Source organism: Ostrea edulis, chromosome 2 (assembly GCF_947568905.1).
Source record: "Ostrea edulis chromosome 2, xbOstEdul1.1, whole genome shotgun sequence".
In the NCBI taxonomy this organism is placed as follows: Eukaryota; Metazoa; Mollusca; class Bivalvia; order Ostreida; family Ostreidae; genus Ostrea; species Ostrea edulis.
The window spans coordinates 72,948,639-72,972,543 of NC_079165.1; the positions used below are offsets into that span (position 1 = coordinate 72,948,639).

At 34.9% G+C, this 23,905-nt stretch overlaps 1 protein-coding gene across 1 annotated transcript; it reads left to right on the forward strand.

Moving 5' to 3' along the window:
- Positions 1-908: 908 nt before the first annotated feature.
- Positions 909-16,853, forward strand: LOC125667439 (uncharacterized). Its single transcript, XM_048900967.2, has 4 exons — positions 909-995; positions 3,800-3,910; positions 4,063-4,144; positions 15,771-16,853. The coding sequence occupies exons 1-4, from the start codon at positions 980-982 to the stop codon at positions 15,946-15,948; spliced, it is 387 nt and encodes a 128-aa protein (XP_048756924.1). The 5' UTR covers positions 909-979; the 3' UTR covers positions 15,949-16,853.
- The last annotated feature ends 7,052 nt before the right edge of the window (positions 16,854-23,905 follow it).

Sequence of the window (23,905 nt, forward strand, 5' to 3'; positions counted from 1 at the left end):
TTTAATGATGATCAATTTTGCCTCATTTTACTAGTGTTGAGAAAGGTGTGTTTCTGTTTGTAAGAGGGGATGTAATTTCACCTACGAAGGCTAATCATATGGTTAAATTTTACTCTTAGAATCACTAAAATTCAGGAGCTTTCGGGGGCTTCGCCCCCTGGCCCCCCACCAGGGCTTTGCCCTGGACCCACTGGGGACCCCCTGCCTCTGGAAAAAATTCCACGCCTCCCCCTAATCAGAATTCCTGGATCCGCTCCTGGTATCAGGGACGCATATTTAGGGGATGGGGATTCGAACCCACCACCTATGGACTAACGTAGAAATTGATCTAGAAGTATTTGCCAATTTATATGCACTTCAGTTGTAAGATACTGCGTGGTAAATTTGTAGTCCATATTTTCTACTTGACCACTTAAAAATGCATGGGATGGAACCCATGGGGAAAATTTCTGGGTCCGCTTATAATACATATATGCATATGGCTGTGCTCGCTCTACATGAAATTCATTGACCGTAACAACAATGTAATCGCAGTTCTTTCTTCTTTTTTTTTTGTTTTTTGTGTTTGTTTTTGATTTTGCTCATAAAACAATTATTACATCTAGCAGTTCTCCATTGTTATGCGTTTTTTAAAATTCTTTTTTACAAGTAATTTTTTAAAATTTCATTCCCAGTACCTTTCCTGTGAAATCATAATTTTAAAGAATCTTTATAGGTAGGCTTAGGCTATACAGTGTACGTCATTTGAAAAGTTGAATGAAGGAATTTGTGCGATTTCCGATACACAATAGTTTTTAAAAAAAAAAAATCAAAGGATCGCCTATGCATCCCCCCTCCTAGTCATAAGCCTGTTTGCTACTCGTCGATGTAATCTGTTAATCTGTGAACTTTGATTAGTGCACGCGGTATTTTGATTGGACTGTTATCGGGCCGTCAGTTTGTTTATCTTGTCATTTAGCTGTACCCCTGTCCTGTAGCCATGTTCTTTGGACGAAGTAAGTACTATGAATCATCTGCATACTGCAATGATTTCGTGATGAATCTTTGCTAATATCATCCTTTTACATTTAAAGTTTCAGTGTACACTGTAGATCATCGGCTAGTACAATATTGTTTTTGGTGTACCGGTATGAGCCATGAGAATGAAATATATAATTGAATACTTTAATTGGAATGAATCAGGTGAATATGTTTGCCTAACTTTTTATCTATATATATTCATGTAAACTACCTTCAGTTGGGAAATAACATTCATCTATGGCGGATCCGAGGAAGTGATTGTTATGAGAAAGCGTATAATATCCAAAATTTTCATTCAATCGTCTCCATTTGTGTTGAAATTATAATGATCACTATTAATCTGTTGTAACTTTTCTAACCAATATAAAGGATATGTTTCTCAACACCATTAGATTTAACTCGCACTATCCAGTGTTTCTGAACGGGGCGCGGTGAAAGGCTGGGGGTCTTGGGACTGCCTTGAAGTCCCTAGTGGGTCCAGGGCAAATCCCTTGTGGGAGTCAAACTTGAGAGTTGTGACAACACGCAAATTTTATATTTTAGTGTTTTTCTATGAAAGAAATATTTGTGATGATAATATCTGATATTGATTATTGCACATTATTTAAAGATCCGCCACGTCTAGCGCGGGAAAGTTGAGATCGCTTTTTAATTGTGTATGTATTGAACTACACTACACTTGTGATATTAGCTGCTTAATTTAAGACAGAATAATTGATAAAGCGAAATTAACACGTTACATTAAAACTTTGAGCATCGATATAATTTTTTGAATCATCAGCGGATCCATGAGGATTTAAAAATGAAGGAAATGGGTATATCTGGGGGTCCAAAAAGCCCTCCATTAGGGGGTATATTCTTCCTTATTTCAACAACTACAACTAAACAAACAAACAAAAATAAAATATTGAAAAATAAAAATCGACACCTTGTAGTTTGAGTTGTTCTGCATCTACTGAGCGATATATCTTCGAATAATGAAATCTCGTGACTGTGTAAATGATGGACTGGGTGTCTGTGTCTGTAGGTTTAATCGTAAGATACAATTTCCCTTGTGTAGAATTGTTAGTAGCAATAGTAACACTATATTCTCATGAGTATTTTGTACTTCACACTGATATTTCCTGGATTTATAGACAGTCGGTGGATTGATTGATAGATCAAATTATTTTCGGGCTACTGGCCGCATTTCATCCTTCATCATTAAGGTAGCTTCATCCTCATGTGACACCATAGCCTTTTGTAAAATATCTATTTAATTAAACTTTGAGCATGGTAGAAATATATCTTTTGGAAGAATTTTATTCACACACAAAAAAAAATAATAATAATACATAAATCTGGTAAACTATTGATACTGAAAAAGTTTATATTTTCCATAAATAATCAGGTATTTAAGATTTTTTTAAAATGTTGTCAAGGGCAGTAACTCCTTTGCTGGTATTTTCTCTTCTGTTTGTCTATTATACAATGATTTCTACATATTTATAAAATAGCATTTTTTGAACTGTGGACATTGAAAGTTTGTTATTTTAACAAGTTTTTACGTATTTCTATTATTCCTTTGAATGAAATTGTGCGATTTTCTTATGTTGATATATATACTTCCGTTTATGTATGATTGACATCTTTAAAAAGGTGGCAATATACATATTTTCTTTGGTTATTGATTAAATCAAATTATATTAAGTAGTAAATAATACAGTTCCACTTTCAACCAATAATATTGATAATGCACATGAGGATGGAGCAACCTTAAGCTACATGAACCGGTTTGGAAGTTTGGAAGTCTCGGAGTCTGTGGCTGCCCGCTGTAAATGGACCCTTTTTCGAGCACCGCTAAAACTATCTTCACTTGGAACCACCATCTTTAAATATTTACATTCCAATGTTTTTGCCTTTGATATCTTTACAAATTGTAATGATAGCAATTTCCTCATGGTCAAATTGCAGTTGTAAACAATACAACATGTACGTCTATTTTAGCGACTGTGAATACGAGATAAGAGCTTTTCTGTTTAGGAGGTGCATTTAATGGAACTTTGAATGCTTGCGTGGGACTGTGTGGACCTGCAGTCAGTGAGGAGGACAATAAAATGTATTAAAACGAGTTTTGTTTAAATATTATATGTAAATGATGGGAATACAAAATACTCAGTATCGAAAGAAAATTGGAAACATGAAAACAATGTCGTTTTTGCAATATTCTAAATACGATTCGTTATTATATAAAGTATTCCAAATATTTAATTACTCTCAGAATACTTACCATTTACTTAGTTTGTGTATCAGTCGAATTAGGATGATGAAATTGCGTAAGAGAAACTTATTGAACAGATCCACTTACGCGGAGATGGGTATAATTTGCCTAGTTTCGCTTTCCTCAGACCGACTCCTGCAAAGTCTCAAGAGCGAGAGCCTGGGGAAAGCGAGACCAGTATTTGCCCCACTCCCGCATTTAAACAAAATGTTTTGCGCCTTACTGTGTACGAGAGTTCTCTAAAGGGAAATAACATGGATGTGTCTCGAAACATGCGTATTCCGACAGAAATGTAAATATAAGGAATACATTTCATTTTGGAAAATACGTAAGGGTGCTTCACGCCGGAATACTTTTCATGAGGTATTCGTGCGTGAAAGTCACAGTTCATACCCTCACGTATTTTCAAAAATAAAATTTATTAAATTCTTATATTCACATTTCTGCAGAAAATGTATTCCTCAACTAGGAATACTGTGTATCTGTAATAATTATATTACTTCCATTGTTTTCATGTAGAGGACACAACGACAGCTAGTATTGTTTCAACACAGAATATAAACCAAACACTCTCACGAGTAGGTGTGGATACAGAGAATGAATTCGAAAATTTTGTTGAGCATGAAATAGGTAATCTCTCTCTCTCTCTCTCTCTCTCTCTCTCTCTCTCTCTCTCTCTCTCTCTCTCTCTCTCTCTCTCTCTCGATTTTAGTTGCCTTACACAATTAACCTGTGATTGACTTTTAACTATTGTGTGATATTCATTTTATTATTTTACGAAGGTGGTATTGTTGGATTGGTGTTCGGAATTCTGTTCTCAGCTGCGATGGTTTTAGCTGCATGGGTAACTTACAGGCGACACAGGTAGGGGAGGGGATTCATTGATTGTATATTGTTTTACATCCCTCTCGAGAAATTTCACTCATATGGAGACGTCACCATTGCCGGTGAAGGGCAGCAAAATTTAGGCCTATACTCGTTGCTTACGGCTTTTGAACAGGGAGAGATCTTTATGGCGCTACACCTGCTGTGACATGGGACCTCAGTTTTCACAATCTCATCCGAAGGACCGCCCCAATTAGTCGTCTCTTATGCTAGTGAACTACATGTATGATATAACACAGCTATCTATATAGAACTACATATATCACACAGACACAGATATAGAACTACATGTATCACACAGATATAGAACTACATGTATCACACAGACACAGATATAGAACTACATGTATCACACAGACACAGATATAGAACTACATGTATCACACAGACACAGATATAGAACTACATGTATCACACAGACACAGATATAGAACTACATGTATCACACAGATATAGAACTACATTAATCACACAGATATAGAACTACATGTATCACACAGACATAGATATAGAACTACATGTATCACACAGACACAGATATAGAACTACATGTATCACACAGACACAGATATAGAACAACATGTATCACACAGATAGAGATATAACTACATGTATCACACAGATATAGAACTACATGTATCACACAGACATAGATATAGAACTACATGTATCACACAGATATAGAACTACATGTATCACACAGATATAGAATTACATGTATCACACAGATATAGATATAGAACTACATGTATCACATAGATATAGAACTACATGTATCACACAGACACAGATATAGAACTACATGTATCACACAGACACAGATATAGAACTACATGTATCACACAGACACAGATATAGAACTACATGTATCACACAGACACAGATATAGAACTACATGTATCACACAGACACAGATATAGAACTACATGTATCACACAGATATAGATATAACTACATGTATCACACAGATATAGAACTACATGTATCACACAGATATAGAACTACATGTATCACACAGACATAGATATAGAACTACATGTATCACACAGACACAGATATAGAACTACATGTATCACACAGACACAGATATAGAACTACATGTATCACACAGACACAGATATAGAACTACATGTATCACACAGATATAGATATAACTACATGTATCACACAGATATAGAACTACATGTATCACACAGATATAGAACTACATGTATCACACAGACATAGATATAGAACTACATGTATCACACAGACACAGATATAGAACTACATGTATCACACAGACACAGATATAGAACAACATGTATCACACAGATAGAGATATAACTACATGTATCACACAGATATAGAACTACATGTATCACACAGACATAGATATAGAACTACATGTATCACACAGACACAGATATAGAACTACATGTATCACACAGATATAGATATAGAACTACATGTATCACACAGATATAGAACTACATGTATCACACAGATATAGATATAGAACTACATGTATCACACAGACATAGATATAGAACTACATGTATCACACAGACATAGATATAGAACTACATGTATCACACAGATATAGAACTACATGTATCACACAGATATAGAACTACATGTATCACACAGATATAGATATAGAACTACATGTATTACACAGATATAGATATAGAACTACATGTATCACACAGATATAGATATAGAACTACATGTATCACACAGATATAGATATAGAACTACATGTATCACACAGATATAGAACTACATGTATCACACAGATATAGATATAGAACTACATGTATTACACAGACACAGATATAGAACTACATGTATCACACAGATATAGAACTACATGTATCACACAGATATAGATATAGAACTACATGTATCACATAGACACAGATATAGAACTACATGTATCACACAGATATAGATATAACTACATGTATCACACAGATATAGAACTACATGTATCACACAGATATAGAACTACATGTATCACACAGATATATATATAGAACTACATGTATCACACAGACATAGATATAGAACTACATGTATCACACAGACACAGATATAGAACTACATGTATCACACAGACACAGATATAGAACTACATGTATCACACAGATATAGATATAGAACTACATGTATCACACAGATATAGATATAGAACTACATGTATCACACAGATATAGAACTACATGTATTACACAGACACAGATATAGAACTACATGTATCACACAGATATAGATATAGAACTACATGTATCACACAGATATAGAACTACATGTATTACACAGACACAGATATAGAACTACATGTATCACACAGATATAGATATAGAACTACATGTATCACACAGATATAGAACTACATGTATCACACAGATATAGAACTACATGTATCACACAGATATAGAACTACATGTATCACACAGATATATATATAGAACTACATGTATTACACAGACACAGATATAGAACTACATGTATCACACAGATATAGATATAGAACTACATGTATCACACAGACACAGATATAGTACTACATGTATCACACAGATATAGAACTACATGTATCACACAGATATAAAACTACATGTATCACACAGATATAGAACTACATGTATTACACAGACACAAATATAGAACTACATGTATCACACAGATATAGATATAGAACTACATGTATCACACAGATATAGAACTACATGTATTACACAGACACAGATATAGAACTACATGTATCACACAGATATAGATATAGAACTACATGTATCACACAGATATAGAACTACATGTATCACACAGATATAGAACTACATGTATCACACAGATATAGAACTACATGTATCACACAGATATATATATAGAACTACATGTATTACACAGACACAGATATAGAACTACATGTATCACACAGATATAGATATAGAACTACATGTATCACACAGACACAGATATAGTACTACATGTATCACACAGATATAGAACTACATGTATCACACAGATATAAAACTACATGTATCACACAGATATAGAACTACATGTATCACACAGACACAAATATAGAACTACATGTATCACACAGATATAGAACTACATGTATCACACAGATATAGAACTACATGTATCACACAGACATAGATATAGAACTACATGTATCACACAGACACAGATATAGAACTACATGTATCACATAGATATAGAACTACATGTATCACACAGATACAGATATAGAACTACATGTATCACACAGACATAGATATAGAACTACATGTATCACACAGATATAGAACTACATGTATCACACAGATATAGATATAACTACATGTATCACACAGACATAGATATAGAACTACATGTATCACACAGACACAGATATAGAACTACATGTATCACACAGACACAGATATAGAACTACATGTATTACACAGACACAGATATAGAACTACATGTATCACACAGACACAGATATAGAACTACATGTATCACACAGACACAGATATAGAACTACATGTATCACACAGATATAGATATAGAACTACATGTATCACACAGACACAGATATAGAACTACATGTATCACACAGATATAGATATAACTACATGTATCACACAGATATAGAACTACATGTATCACACAGACATAGATATAGAACTACATGTATTACACAGACACAGATATAGAACTACATGTATCACACAGATATAGAACTACATGTATCACATAGACACAGATATAGAACTACATGTATCACACAGATATAGAACTACATGAATCACACAGATATAGAACTACATGTATCACACAGACACAGATATAGAACTACATGTATCACACAGATATAGAACTACATGTATCACACAGATATAGATATAGAACTACATGTATCACACAGATATAGAACTACATGTATCACACAGATATAGAAGTACATGTATCACACAGATATAGAACTACATGTATCACACAGACACAAATAAAGAACTACATGTATCACACAGATATAGAACTACATGTATCACACAGACATAGATATAGAACTACATGTATCACACAGACACAGAACTTCATGTATCACATAGATATAGAACTACATGTATCACACAGATATAGATATAGAACTACATGTATCACACAGACACAGATATAGAACTACATGTATCACACAGACACAGATATAGAACTACATGTATCACACAGACACAGATATAGAACTACATGTATCACACAGATATAGAACTACATGTATCACACAGATATAGAACTACATGTATCACACAGATATAGAACTACATGTATCACACAGACATAGATATAGAACTACATGTATCACACAGACACAGATATAGAACTACATGTATCACACAGATATAGAACTACATGTATCACACAGATATAGATATAACTACATGTATCACACAGACACAGATATAGAACTACATGTATCACACAGACACAGATATAGAACTACATGTATCACACAGACATAGAACTACATGTATCACACAGACACAGATATAGAACTACATGTATCACACAGATATAGAACTACATGTATCACACAGATATAGATATAGAACTACATGTATCACACAGATATAGATATAGAACTACATGTATCACACAGATATAGAAGTACATGTATCACACAGACACAGATATAGAACTACATGTATCACACAGACACAGATATAGAACTACATGTATCACACAGATATAGATATAGAACTACATGTATCACACAGATATAGATATAGAACTACATGTATCACACAGATATAGATATAGAACTACATGTATCACATAGATATAGATATAGAACTACATGTATCACACAGACACAGATATAGAACTACATGTATCACACAGACACAGATATAGAACTACATGTATCACACAGACACAGATATAGAACTACATGTATCACACAGACACAGATATAGAACTACATGTATCACACAGACACAGATATAGAACTACATGTATCACACAGACACAGATATAGAACTACATGTATCACACAGACATAGATATAGAACTACATGTATCACACAGATATAGATATAGAACTACATGTATCACACAGATATAGAACTACATGTATCACACAGATATAGATATAGAACTACATGTATCACACAGACACAGATACAGAACTACATGTATCACACAGACACAGATATAAAACTACATGTATCACACAGACACAGATATAGAACTACATGTATCACACAGACACAGATATAGAACTACATGTATCACACAGATATAGAACTACATGTATCACATAGACATAGATATAGAACTACATGTATCACATAGATATAGAACTACATGTATCACACAGACATAGATATAGAACTACATGTATCACACAGACACAGATATAGAACTACATGTATCACACAGATATAGAACTACATGTATCACACAGATATAGAACTACATGTATCACACAGACATAGATATAGAACTACATGTATCACACAGACACAGATATAAAACTACATGTATCACACAGATATAGAACTACATGTATCACACAGACACATATATAGAACTACATGTATCACACAGACACAGATATAGAACTACATGTATCACACAGACACAGATATAGAACTACATGTATCACACAGACACAGATATAGAACTACATGTATCACACAGATATAGAACTACATGTATCACAGAGATATAGATATAGAACTACATGTATCACACAGACACAGATATAGAACTACATGTATCACACAGATATAGAACTACATGTATCACACAGACACAGATATAGAACTACATGTATCACACAGATATAGAACTACATGTATCACACAGATATAGAACTACATGTATCACACAGACACAGATATAGAACTACATGTATCACACAGACACAGATATAGAACTACATGTATCACACAGACATAGATATAGAACTACATGTATCACACAGACACAGATATAGAACTACATGTATCACACAGATATAGATATAGAACAACATGTATCACACAGATATAGATATAGAACTACATGTATCACACAGATATAGAACTACATGTATCACACAGACATAGATATAGAACTACATGTATCACACAGATATAGATATAGAACTACATGTATCACACAGACACAGATATAGAACTACATGTATCACACAGACACAGATATAAAACTACATGTATCACACAGACATAGATATAGAACTACATGTATCACACAGATATAGAACTACATGTATCACACAGACACAGATATAAAACTACATGTATCACACAGACATAGATATAGAACTACATGTATCACACAGATATAGAACTACATGTATCACACAGACACAGATATAGAACTACATATATCACACAGACACAGATATAGAACTACATGTATCACACAGATATAGAACTACATGTATCACACAGACACAGATATAGAACTACATGTATCACACAGACACAGATATAAAACTACATGTATCACACAGATATAGAACTACATGTATCACACAGACATAGATATAGAACTACATATATCATATACCTAGTAGTGTATCAGCCCTGATACACCTATCTTGGCTAGGGTGAGACAGCTGCAAGTAGGTAGGGCTGTCTCGCCCTAAGGGCCGAGATATCTCTGTCTCGGCCCGTTGTCAAGGGGCTGTCTCGCCCTCAAATTTCAAATGGCTATTTCTTCTTTAATCTTTTGAAATCTAACATAACTACATGAAAAAATGATGTTAGACACAATTTTTTTCATATATAATACTTTCTTCCACGACAAAATTTAATTTAAGCAGAAAAATTAAATAAAAACGTTTTTGAAAACAGCGCTAAATTGTAGCGAGTATCTAAGCAAAGGGGGGTAACCCAAGTAACAATTGTTTATTTAGAACAATAACACGTTTAACTTCATTTCAAAACAATCAACGTTCTAGGTGACAGAAAACAGTAGGAGGATCATGGAGGGTGATACTGAAGCATTTTCAGAAATCCCCGGTCCTAATGGAGATAAAATGTTAATTTACAGCAATTTTGATGTAGAAAACTGTTTTAAAACGATTTCTGAAATCTAAAATCCCGAGGACTTGGCAATAAAACGAGAAAAGTAGAACCATTATCTTCCGACGTATTTCAACGACTTATAGATGCTAAACAGATGGGAAACGGTAAAAAAAAAAAACTTACTTCAGTATAAGGTAACATTCCTTAAGCAAAGAAATAGCAGCATCAGATCTGTAAACATTCCCGTTCATACGATGACGCCACGTAAACAAAGTTCTACAACTCTTACAAATTATATGAAATATTGAAAACGGGCGAGTTTGGTAAATCCGAAAAAATAAATAAAAATCAGCAATGGAATAAAGCTACAAAACCCAGACTTTAGCATGTTTCACAATGTCAATAGTACTGGAAACGTAACCATTAAAGTAAACTCTCTGAAGGAATGAAATAGTCAAATATCGTTGTACAGTATACCATGTATTTATGTTTGGGTCAATGACCCCCCCCCCCCCCCAATTTAAAAAAAAATGTTTATCAACTTGTTGTGTTTTAGGTATATGATATAAACAATATCACACTCTAATGTGATATTCTATATATATCATATACCTAGTAGTGTATCAGCCCTGATACACCTATCTTGGCTAGGGTGAGACAGCTGCAAGTAGGTAGGGCTGTCTCGCCCTAAGGGCCGAGATATCTCTGTCTCGGCCCGTTGTCAAGGGGCTGTCTCGCCCTCAAATTTCAAATGGCTATTTCTTCTTTAATCTTTTGAAATCTAACATAACTACATGAAAAAATGATGTTAGACACAATTTTTTTCATATATAATGCTTTCTTCCACGACAAAATTTAATTTAAGCAGAAAAATTAAATAAAAACGTTTTTGAAAACAGCGCTAAATTGTAGCGAGTATCTAAGCAAAGGGGGGTAACCCAAGTAACAATTGTTTATTTAGAACAATAACACGTTTAACTTCATTTCAAAACAATCAACGTTCTAGGTGACAGAAAACAGTAGGAGGATCATGGAGGGTGATACTGAAGCATTTTCAGAAATCCCCGGTCCTAATGGAGATAAAATGTTAATTTACAGCAATTTTGATGTAGAAAACTGTTTTAAAACGATTTCTGAAATCTAAAATCCCGAGGACTTGGCAATAAAACGAGAAAAGTAGAACCATTATCTTCCGACGTATTTCAACGACTTATAGATGCTAAACAGATGGGAAACGGTAAAAAAAAACTTACTTCAGTATAAGGTAACATTCCTTAAGCAAAGAAATAGCAGCATCAGTAAACATTCCCGTTCATACGATGACGCCACGTAAACAAAGTTCTACAACTCTTACAAATTATATGAAATATTGAAAACGGGCGAGTTTGGTAAATCCGAAAAAATAAATAAAAATCAGCAATGGAATAAAGCTACAAAACCCAGACTTTAGCATGTTTCACAATGTCAATAGTACTGGAAACGTAACCATTAAAGTAAACTCTCTGAAGGAATGAAATAGTCAGATATCGTTGTACAGTATACCATGTATTTATGTTTGGGTCAATGACCCCCCCCCCCCCACCCACCCAATTTAAAAAAAATGTTTATCAACTTGTTGTGTTTTAGGTATATGATATAAACAATATCACACTCTAATGTTGATCTCGGACCTGGGATTGCCCCTCGAGTGATCTCGGGGCCAATCCCAGGTCCGAGATCAACATTAGAGTGTGATATTCTATATGTATCACACAGATATAGAACTACATGTATCACACAGATATAAAACTACATGTATCACACAGATATAGAACTACATGTATCACACAGACACAGATATAGAACTACATGTATCACACAGATATAGATATAGAACTACATGTATCACACAGATATAGAACTACATGTATCACATAGATATAGAACTACATGTATCACACAGACACAAATATAGAACTACATGTATCACACAGACATAGATATAGAACTACATGTATCACACAGATATAGATATAACTACATGTATCACACAGACACAGATATAGAACTACATGTATCACACAGACATAGATATAGAACTACATGTATCACACAGATATAGAACTACATGTATCACACAGATATAGATATAGAATTATCTTTATGATAGATACACAAATACATGTATTACTATTTGGACGACGGGTAACCCAAGTCGCAATATAGTTTTTTTTCAAGGACCCCATATATTTCCGTATCGCCCCCCTAAGTGTCTGCATAATGAATTTATCCTGTTGATGATTTTACGAATATGTAAATACATTAAAGATATATGTATCGACGACAATATTCACTGATGTACAACAATAATAAATGATTGCAATGTATGTATGTGCAACAATGAAAAAGTGGCTGCAACATTGAAACCATCAACAACGGGATAAAAGCAAGTTTTGCAACCAACTGTAAATTCAAAAATGAATTCATTTGTTTTCGTATACATATGACGTTATAATATGCGCTGACTGCTTTCCAGTGTCAGGGTTTACGTATTCCCATGACATAATAGTGCACACATGTGGTCAGTAAACCACATGGAAGGGGCGTATTGGCAATATAGGGTTAGTAAGAGACATGATATCGTTGTACATGTATGTAGTATTGGTTTCCAAAATTCCAAGAATTGTATCAGAGGCAGGATAAAGAACTACATGTATGACAGAGACACAAATAGGGAAATACATGCATGGTAGATAATACATAGATATAGAACTACTTGTAGGTAGGGAAATACATGCATGATAGATAATACATAGATATAGAACTACTTGTAGGTAGGGAACTACATGCATGATAGGGATTCGGGTATGCAATTACAGGTATGATAAAGATTCAAGTTCATTAAAAATATATATATTTACCGTCTTCCATTTATTCAAAGTTGGTGGTTGGTGCTAACGGTCGTCTTCTCTGTGAAACATTGTGAATACTTCATTATAATGCAAAGATTCAGAATCATTCAGGCCATGGATCTCACACTCAATGCAGATCCAAAGTGTTACATATTACAGTGAAAATTGCTCAATCCGACACCTGTGCAATACGTTTTCCTAGGTATTCCGTCCCTCATTCTCAATTTAATATTTCTATTGTGTTTTGCACTGTTTATTTCGACACTCTGTGTATTCCAACTAAAGGTAGTGCAGTCGGATTAGACAGTTTTCACAATGATATTTAAGGGGGTATATATTTTTTCCATTTTCAGTGCACAAAATATTTATCCCCCCCCCCCTTTCAAAGAAGAGAGACATATTGCTTTGCACCTGTCGTCGGTCGGTAGACCACATGTTGTCCGCTCAATATCTTGAGAACCATTCACTTGGTCGTAATCATATTTGATATGTGGGTTGGTTATGAGCAGAAGAGGACCCCTATTGTTTTACAGGTTCAAAGGGCAATGGTTAATCTACTCTGGACACAGGAAGACATTGTCTGATGAATATCTTGAGAACCCTCTGCTTGATAGATATCAAACTTGGTACACTGGTACATCCTACGGAGTAGATAACCTCTATTGATTTTGAGGTCACATATCTAAAGTCAAGGGTCAAACTGGGCATAAGAATATACTGACTACTCAATGTCTAGAGAACCATTTGCTTGATAGACATCAAACTTGGTACACTGGTACATCTTTAAGAGAAGATGACCCCTATTGATTTTGAGGTCACATGTTCAAAGGTCAAGGGTGAAACTGGATATAGGAATATACTGTCCATTAAATATCTTGAGAACCCTTTGCTTGACAGACATCAAACTTGATACACTGGTACATGTTCAGAAGATGATCCCTATTGATTTTGAGGTTAGATGGTCAAAGGTTAAACTGGACATAGTAATGTATTGTTTCCTATATTTTAAGAATTGCTTGATTGACAACAAACTTGGTACACTGGTGCAGCATAAGGAGTAGATGACCCCTATTGATTTTTAGTTCACATGGTCAATCCACTCTTGACATAGAAAGATATTGTCTGCTCAATATTTTGAATTGGTGGTACTACTATCAATTCAATGATGCGTCTGTATAACCCTTTTCAATTTTGCACCACATGGGGCATATATGTTTTACAAACATCTTGTGTTAAGATAGATATACAAGACTAACCCACCTTTTATAATTCATATCTAATATCAAATCTTCCGTGTAATGTAGAATTTGTAATCCTAGGGGACATGGTTTGAGTTTTATACACATAAATATTGTGTAAAAATTCATTAATTTCTGTTACTGAACAATAAACAGAGTGACACATTATGACCTTATGTAGTTCAGATTCAATATTGTTTAAACTACAATAGCCTCCTAGCCACGACACTGCAATAGGTTCCATGAATTCCTTCTTATTTGACATCAGTAACACCGACAAGACAACAACCTACAAATGAACAATATAGAACACAGAAAAGTAATTTTATTGCGGGTTTACCATTGTACAGGAAATGTAATTCTTTCAGATTGAAAAGCATTGCCTGTATACGTAGTCATTTTAGGTTGTTATGGAAATTGAACTTCGTTTTCTTTTTTATCTAATTTTTGTCATTTTAAGAGCAAGAAATGAAGAGTACCGAAGAGATATGAAGGTCTTCTTGAAATCCAAGAGAAATGCTGGTGTTTACATGGACACTACAGTCGAAGGTACGCCCACTATCGTCACAAAGGACAGTGTGTATACATCCTTACGTCAGCAAGACTTGCACGAATATGATTCAGGAGAGGAGATATAACGCTCTAACTCATGACCAAGAGGAATTCAAGTTCTGACGTCATAAATCGATTCAGTTTCACCCATTTTGTTCCTTTTCATCTAAACTGCTAGTATTATAAAGGTCTTTATGTAAATTTATATTAATTTAAAAAAAAAAAAAATATGCAAGCATGATAAGATTCAAAGTTTTCTGCAATGAACACTGCAATGTGTGTTAAAACATTGTACTTGAATCGTACTCCAGACACTAGTCTTTTTACCCACTAACGGTGATCTACCTTAATGTGCTACAGTAGACAAAAATTCACATATATTCAGAGAATGTTTATTTCCACACTAATGAGGGATTCGTCGTGTTCATATGAATTATACCCGGTATATTGTGGTCGGGTAAATGTCATCGAGGTTTCATAGATTCATTACCAAGAACCTTATGATGGTATACAACTTCTTGTGATATGTAATTTTCCAACTCCAACGTCTCGTTTTATGTAACTTCATCGTTTATGTTATGTAACTTTTCTACTCCAATCTTGAATGTCTCGTGTTTCGTGTATGTAACTTCAACGTCTCGTGTTCTGTAATTTCAACGTCTCGTGTTCTGTAACGTCCACGTCTCGTGTTCTGTATAACTTCCACGTCTCGTGTTATGTAACTTCCACGTCTCGTGTTATGTAACGTCCACGTCTCGTGTTATGTAACTTCAACGTCTCGTGTTCTGTAACTTCAACATCTCATGTTATGTGACGTTCCTACTCCAATCTTTAACGTCTTGTCTTTTGTTAACTTTCCTATTCCAATCTTCAACGTTTCGTATTTTGTGACTTCTAACTTCAAATGTACAAGTTAGTTAGCATGAATTGTATTTTATACTTACATTATTGCCATTTTAAAAAAGAAAATAAATGTCAATGATTTACAAAATACAATGGTTCCGATGTGTCCTTTTAATAACCAAATTAGGATGATTTTAGAAAAGACATGTTATACTTTTTACTTCAAAGTTTTTACAAAATAAAAGAAAGTATAATGTATCAATCTAATTAAAATCAGATTTTCTCTAACCGTTACATTGGAGAAGGATCTGACAGCATTGCGTTTGATGCATGTTATTTCACACTTGACCAATCAAATGACTGCTTTCGCTAACATGAAAGTTTGCTGTAATATCGGAACATATTTATCATACGCATGTCAATAATTAACGAGAAGTATGGGGGAATATTCGACGAAGATGGCGGTAGCCATGAACGATTTTAGAACGCCACAGAAAATATATTTTAACGATAATAGATGTATGATATATAAGATCTTCCTTTGCTCGTCCTTTAACGCTAATATTTGAAATTTGTTTAAACTTTTCATGGACCAACGCCATTTTTTGTGAATCCGAATACACTTCAGTAAACCGATTCCTGATTGTTCCTTGATTCTTCGTAAAACTACTGTTTTTGGTCAAATATTTATTAAAATATTCATCAGACTGGAGGGGTCAATAACATTACCTCCAATGCATTGCTGTCAGATCCTTCTCTAGTGTAATGGTTATGGAAGATCTGATTTGAATTAGATTGTATAATGTATGTGTTACACACAATTATATAAAAGGTGAAGATAATGAACAGTGATCAATAACTCCTATAAGCAATACAAAATAGATAGTTGGGCAAACACGGACACATGGACACACCAGTGGTGGGATCAGGTGCCTAGGAGGAGTAAGCATCCCCTGTCGACCGGTCACACCCGCCGTGAGCCCTATATCCTGATCAGGTAAACGGAGTTGTCCATAGTCAAAATCAGTGTGCCAAGAACGGCCTAACAATCGGTATGAAACACGTCAGACAGCATTTGACCCAATGATAGGTTGTATTGACGACCTAGATCGTTATAACTACCATATAATTTGCGAAATGCTTACTTTAATCGAAACTGTTGAAACCTCTGTACCATCAACTTGTTTGTCAGTAGCTTGCCTCGATTTAAAAACTGACCATACGCAGAACAAGCTCTTGCGTATTGAATGAGTTGAGAGATATAAACACCATAATATTATGCAGGTGATAATGGAATATTACAACATAAATATGGGAAGTTGAATGATAGTCTACAAGTTCTGGAGTAATATAAATTTGAATGAGATTCGAATTATTATTGTCTAGTAATATCTACTGAATTAGATTTAGAGATAAGGATGAACCAATACTCGTACAACAATTTCAAACATTTACAAGCAAAACCACTTTAAACATTTACAAGCAATCAGAGAACTATCGATGCCATGTAGCATCATAGCGGGTGTGACCGATCAACAAGGGGTGCTTATTCCTCCTGGGCACCTGATTCCACCTCTGGTGTGTCCAGGGATCCGTGTTTGCCCAACTCTCTATTTTGATTGATAATAGGAGTTATGAGATTGATCACTATTCGTTATCCTCACCTTTCATCACAGTACCAAACTAACCAACAACATTCAAATATATACAAAATCATGGCTGTTCCTTGGCTATTACATTATTTTGACTGAGGAGAACGGAAAGTTCTTGAAAATTTGAAACTAAAAGGACACTTCAAAACGTGAATTTCTTACCACAATTCATAAACTAAAGTCCATAATATCTCCAAGTGACTGAATATTGTAAAACTGTCTGCACTTTTACTTCTCAGCCACTTTATGAATTGGGGTAAAAATTCAACTTAGAAATTATATCTATTGCTGCATATTTAATGTAATGGTTTGTTGCAATGCTCAACCATTCTGTACCAGGGTCCGGCTAAAATTCAACCAGAAAAAATTGGCATTTTTCCGAATTTATTTCTGCACATGTTGGGAAGTATCCGGAATATCGGGATGAATTTTGGTAGTAATGTAGATTGATTATGTATGAATAAATTAGAATATATATATATATTACAGAGTAGAATTTTATGCTATTTGGTGGGTACCCTATATTTAGAATTCTATACCTATACTTTTGAAAAGTAAATTCAAACCCAAGCGATATAGTTGCCCGTGGTACTTCTTAAAAGTTGTATGTACATAGACAGGCTTCATGTTTAAATAACATCTAACGTAGCAAACCGCGCGATTATAGTGCCACTACTTTAGGAAGAAGATGAAGTTGCTACAGTTGTTCTGCTTGACGACATTTTTGTCCTATCCATACTATGCAATTTTCTATGGAACATTTTGATCAAAACCGTACCAAAGTATATAAAGGGATTTACAGCATAGTTGATGACAAACAAGATGTCAGTAATAGCAAAAAGTTTGTCCCATGCTGATTCCAGCGATACGCTAATCCCTAGTGACATAGCCAGTTGAATTGTATCGGATATGACGTAAGACGTATGGCAGAGTACATAAAGTAGCAATATTATAATGATAACTACGTTCATGGCCCTGGTAATTCCAGCCTGTGTTCTCAGACGTACACTTTTGGATATAGCTCTCATTTTCATTACATGGAGAACAATAATGGTCACAACCGGAAAGAGAAACACTGTTATCCTGAACACAAACTCGGAAGCGCTGACGACTTTCCAATTTTCTTCTCCTGTCAAGAAAACCTTCAAGCAGATTGGCACAAGACATATAAGAAGCGACGTTAGAAATCCTAGAGAAGAAATTACAGCAATCCTTTTGTTCGTCATAAACGTCATAGCTTTCAGAGGATGCACAATAAGCAAGAAGCGCGTCACGCTGAGCAGAACAGTGTTTGCAGACGACCATGTGAATCCCAGGTACCAACCCAGCCAAACGCCCAGACTGTAAACGGTTTCATAGATTTGGTGATAATCGGGATCATGTTGATTAATAATAGTGTTCCTTATACTCAAACTATTGGTTAACAAGAAAAATCGAAATATATAATTTGTTACGATCGTCATAAGATCACTGCATGCTAAACAAAGAATGCAGATAAATGTCGGTTGGTGAAATCGTTTCATGGCTGCAATGATGGAGACTGTTGTTACATTTCCAATGATACCCAGGATGGAGAGAGATAAACACATCACAGACACCCAACATTTCCGTTTAATTATGTAGAATGGCAGCTCAGCGTCATCAGTACAGTGTGGAAATATATGAATCTCGAACTTGTCTGGGTAGAAATCATAAGAGCCATTCCTGGAAAATGTTGAAAAATTTGTCATACTTTGTATCTCTTGTCCTTCGATGGCGTTTCTTCGGTATTGCGCAGTCTGTATCTATATATATATATATATTATCCGAATGAAATGACGTAGTACAGTCCAGTGGGAAATTCAGAAGACACGTTAGTTTCATTGGCAGTGATATCAATAACCATATACATGTGCTATATACCCCGATCATACTCACGATTCTGGTACATAGTCTAGCATCCATTACTAGTATTGGAAGTTTGCCCAATGGGCTTGCAAAGGTTACTCAGAAAAATTTGATTCATTGATGGATATTGGTCATTGCTCTCAATTTTAACGGGACGATATGCCGCTCTGTTAAAACGCAAACACTGGCTGCTTGTTTGTAATACGGGTGGAATTTAGGTTTTGTTTCTTTTAATATATTAACTTGTACTTACTAGTAGATTGAAGATCAATCTATTGATGTAAATGATATTTTTTGTTTTAAACTTTGTATTTCATCACTTTTAAATTTTTTTTAGAGGGGAGTTGGGGTTGGTTTTTGTTGAAAATCCAAGTTTTCAGATATTTAGCAATTCGTGACCATGGCACAATAAGAAATAATTTTTGATCAGTATATGTGGACATATTTACAATCATTACCGAGTTGGCATGTTTAGGTTCACTAGATTAAGGTATGAATTATTTATGATACTACCAACAGTTCTATACATCTCTTACAATGTACAGTACTTCTGCGAACTTGGCTTTCATTAATATTGTATCAAAATTCGATTCAATGGTCTATATATCTATATGCAATAACTTGATGTCTGAAAATTGAATTGTAAATTGCAATTAATAAAACCAAAATTAGAGCAGGTTTATTGAAAGCATACGATGGTTCTAAACTGTTGGCAAAGTGTACAAGCATGTATATGATTTCAATTTCACATATGAAATGTAAGTACATATCGAGAACTGAAATAAAATAATACAGCATAGGTTTATCACTGACAAAACAGTGAGAGATCACATCAAAGCCCTCTTAAAATCCCCCATAATATCGCTCTTTATCAGTGATAAATATTTTGCATTCAACACAAATACGTCAGGGCACTATGTGCAGAACGTAAACTACAAATACGTCAGGGCACTATGTGCAGAACGTAAACTACAAATACGTCAGGGCACTATGTGCAGAACGTAAAATGTTGATGGATACTGTAAGGTTTGATACAGACGTAAACTTCTACAACGCCAAGACACTCACAAATCCAATATTAAAACAATATCTGATTTTGGAGAGTGTTAAGGGAGTTGTCTTAACTTTTTTCAAAATAAAAAGAGAACAGAATTTAAAATCGAATCCGATCTGAACAATCTCTATAATCTATGGCTTCCTACAGCCCTGTTGCTCTACTGCTGCTTGGGCACACAGGGAACAAGAGGACGTTGAAGTAAACCTTTATTGGTGATGAAATATTTTGATGACAATTATTTTTGCCGTAGCCAATAATTGTTTATTATGCGAAATCTAAACAAAAATTACTGAAGAAGAATTGCACAAAGCCAAGACATTCTCAAACTGCCCGACTGCGTCAGGAATTTTTGTTTCATCTTCTCTGAAAGTTTATACCTAATTTAACACTTCGCCTCTACATGTATATGAACAGATTTCCATCCATAAGTTTCGCTCTTAATCAATGATAAATGTTCTAAATTCAACACAAATACGTCAGTTCACGTGGGGATCTGGGTTAGAATAGGTCCTCACTACCCCTTGCTTGTCATTAGAGTCGACTAAATGGGGCGATCCTTCGGATGAGACCGCAAAAGCCGAGGCCCCGTGTCACAGCAAGTGTGGCACGATAAAGATCCTCCCAGCTCAAAGGCCATGAGCGTCGAGCATAGGCCTAAATTTTGCAGCCCTTCACCGGCAATGGTGACGTTTCCATATGAGTGAAAGATTCTCGAGAGGGACGTTAAACAATATTCAATACAGCAAATACTTCAGGTGTAAACTTCTACAACGCTGAACGGTAAGACACGCACAAACACAGTCTTTAGAAATATCTGATTTTGGAGAGTGTTAAAGGAGTATTTTAATTTTTTCAAGAAAAAGGAGAAATTAACATCGAATCCGATCTGAACAATCTCTTTTAGGCATGGTTTCCTACAACCCTGTTGCTCTACTGCTGCTTGGCCACACATGGAACATAGAGACATTGAATTAAATCTTTGTTGATGATGAAATAGTTTGATGACAGTCATTTTTTGCCGTAGGCACTAATTGTTTATCATGTGAAATATAAACTAAAATTGCTGAAGAAGAATTGCACTAAACCATTCTCAAAACGTCATTTCAAGCTATCCGACTGCGTCAGGAATTTTTGTTTCAAAATCTCTGAAAGTTTATACCAAATTTTAAACTTCACCTTTACATGTATCAAAGGTGAATGCAAGGTGAAGATAACGAACAGTGATCAATCTCATAACTCCTATAAGCAATACAAAATAGATAGCTGGGTAAACATGGACCCCTGGACACACCAGAGGTGGGATCAGGTGCCTAGGAGGAGTAATCATCCCCTGTCGACCGGTCACACCCGCCGTGAGCCCTATATCTTGATCAGGTAAACGGAGTTATCCGTAGTCAAAATCAGTGTGCCAAGAACGGTCTAACAATCGGTATGAAACACTTCATACAGCATTTGACCTATATAATGATACCTTGTACTGACAATCTAGATCGTTATAACGACTATAGAATTTGCGAAATGCAGACTTTAAACGAGACTGTTGAAAGCCCTGTACCATCAACTTGTTTGTCAGTAGCTTGCCTCGATTTAAAAACTGACCATACGCAGAACAAGCTCTTGCGTATCGAATCAGTTGAGAGATATAAACACCAAATGCAGGTGATAATGAAATATTGCTACATAAATATGGGAAGTTGACGATGGAGAAACTGAAAAATCCCGTTTATTCATAAAGTTGAGTTGTTAGTTTGCCGTCAATATATTGTATATTAATGACCGTGTATTTCCTATACCGTAAGTCCATATGTGGATATTTACTCAGTTTGTTAGATTTTCTCGAGTCATTGCTTATACCAACCGACCGTCTTTAATAATGATACCCCCACTTCTCTTCACACGTGACGTACATTCTTCCTCATCCTCTTCTTTTATTTTAACCAATCAATCGTTTGGAATATGATAGTTTGTGTCCTGTATATGTGTAATAAGGTTTCAGAATTTTCATTTTCACACTACAACCCAAATGATGGTAGAAAACAAAGTTTTTCTACAAAAACTCCTCTAACAATTATGCAGTAGCCAAAATCATCACTTGATTGCTGGTGATCTGTGTATGTACAATACGTTATTGGTCTTTTTTAAAAAAATATCATCCTGGTGCCAAGTGGAGATAAGAAAAAAGAAGACTTTTTGGACACCCCATCCCATGGTTCCCGAACTCCTCTTACAATTTACGCAGTGATCAAATAATCTTTTGGAAGGTAATTAATGGTGTCCTATAGATGTACAATAAGGTTTAAGAATTTTCATTTTCACCCAATTGGGAGTCTAAAACGACGTTTCTGTGAAAAACAAAACATTGGTTCCCAGAACTACTCTTACTTTTCATGCACTACAGCCAAATCATCTTTTGGGAGATGAACGATGGTGTCATTTTGAGGTGCAATAAGTTTTCGGAATTTTCGTTTTCCCCTTCAGGGGTGAATGGGGTGGATAAAATGATGAACCCTGGTGCTCAGCGCATTGCGTCATGTGCAACAAAAAAAATATTTGTGGTAGTAGTAGGGACTTTTTTAAAAACAAAAATCTTCCTTCCACAACTCC